Source organism: Rhagoletis pomonella, unplaced genomic scaffold (genome assembly GCF_013731165.1).
Source record: "Rhagoletis pomonella isolate Grant_MI unplaced genomic scaffold, Rhpom_1.0 Rhpom_scaffold_00006, whole genome shotgun sequence".
Classification (NCBI taxonomy): Eukaryota; Metazoa; Arthropoda; class Insecta; order Diptera; family Tephritidae; genus Rhagoletis; species Rhagoletis pomonella.
The window spans coordinates 48,087,956-48,089,799 of NW_023458560.1; the positions used below are offsets into that span (position 1 = coordinate 48,087,956).

The 1,844-nt window shown below is 33.2% G+C and overlaps 1 protein-coding gene across 1 annotated transcript in view; it reads right to left on the reverse strand.

Annotated features, from left to right (window-relative positions):
- Window positions 1–6: 6 nt before the first annotated feature.
- Window positions 7–1,844, reverse strand: part of LOC118741960 (cGMP-dependent protein kinase, isozyme 2 forms cD5/T2-like) — a 35,459-nt gene continuing 33,621 nt past the window's right edge. The window contains exon 2 of the mRNA XM_036473926.1: window positions 7–262. Within this exon, the coding sequence (XP_036329819.1) occupies window positions 83–262 (180 nt within the window). The 3' untranslated portion in view covers window positions 7–82. The remainder of the gene's footprint in view (window positions 263–1,844) is intronic.

Sequence of the window (1,844 nt, forward strand, 5' to 3'; positions counted from 1 at the left end):
TTTTGTTCTTATAGATTTTTTCTGCATTTCATTTGAAACCCACTTATTTATATGGCCCCTTTCTAAGCTGCCACAATTTCGCTTAAAAATCCTTATCCCAGCCGGTTAAGTCATCTGGCGGTGGCCCCTCTGGATCTGGTGGATATGCATCGAAATTGGTAGTGTCTACGACGCTCTTCACTGTTGGCTTAATTGGCGGTTCGAGTGTACGATTCTGCAAACCCAACCAGTAGAAGCCGTCGAACCATCTGCAAGGGTGGAGTTAAAATTTTAAAATATAGATTTGTCTAATTGTTGCTTATGAAGCTTAAACATTAATGTGGTTTTAGTAGATGATTTAATGAAATGCTATTTGTTACATACGCACCTTTTTCCTTAGACCTCAAGTCCTTAGCAAACTAATTTTATATTAGTTTTTGGCGACAATAAAAGCATTTATTAAATATGTAAAGTTAATTGATCATCTTTAAAATAAAAATAAAAAAAAAAACTTAGTTGGTAAGAAAAAAAAGGTACCAAAATGTGAAGGGGGTAACCTAATGTACATAATATATGTACCTTCTGATTTTCAGTGCATCCTTTTTAAAACTAAAGGCTCTAGCAAGCAGTTACGACCGAAACATGTAACGCAAGAGAAGCTTTTTTTAAAGCTTTCTGTAGATTTCATATAGGCGAGTGCAGAGTGAAAGCTCAGTGATCGTCATTGCTTCAGAGGCGGTGAGTGAAACTAGGATACCGAAAGAAAAGCTTGAGATGCTGACAAGCAGAAATGAGGCTCGAAAATTCTATGAGAAAATAAGTTACCAATTCAATACTTTCAAGACTAGTCCTACCACCTAATTCCTGCAGAGAAAATCTAGCATAAGACGTTCAAAGTGAACTAGAGATATGGAGGTAACATTTCTCAATGATTTTGAAAACCGGTGGCGCGTTTGATGAAGAAGAACCCAGACCTAATCTATAGAGACGATGCCCACATGCTTTCACTCGAACAAAACAAAGTGAGCACAGCAATAACGCTGACCCTGGAACCGTTGTATGGCACTAGACTAACCGTATATAATTCAAAGTTAGCGCTATAAATCTGGTAGTGCACAACTATCAGCTGTGAAACAGAATTTGATCTGATGAATACATGCACGAAGAATGGAAGCTTACATGGTAATTCGGGCTAAGATAGTTCCAAGTCTTTTGTAAGACAATTGAAAGACAGTAGGTAAGTTAGTTTGAAAGATTTTGTTAATACTGGCACGAAAGCTTTACAAAAAAGGCTTCCCTGCCAACTTTCATGGTGAAAAGCACTTGCATATTATTTTGCTCGCGCTGCTCCAAAAGTCGCAATGGCCGATGTAGCAAAGCACTGGCGCGCCGTTCGAGAGATTCGAGGTCGAAATTTCGAGAAGGGGTTTTTTAAATAAAAATTTTTATGTCATTTTCTTTTAATTTTCAGATTTTATTGTCTTAAAAAGAAATATATTTTTTAAGTTCATTTAACTTTTAGAAACTTATTTAATTTGTTTCTTTTTGTACTTTGCTTTTTGTCAATTTAATAAGTTTAAGATTTTATGGTTTTAAGACATTTGCTGCAGACATTTCATTTCATTTACTATTAAACTATAACCCCTAGTACAATATGAATTTTCTTCTTTTTTAGCACAACAAAAATTTGCATTAATTGAAGAAAAATATATTTTTTTCATGTTAGTTAAATTTTTATGAAATTATTTTTATCTTCCTTTTTAAATAAACTTTTTTTTATTTAATTTTTTTTTACTTTTTAGTGTAATTTACTTTTAATTTTCAGATTTTATTGTTTTAAAAAGAAAAATATTTCTTAAGTTCAT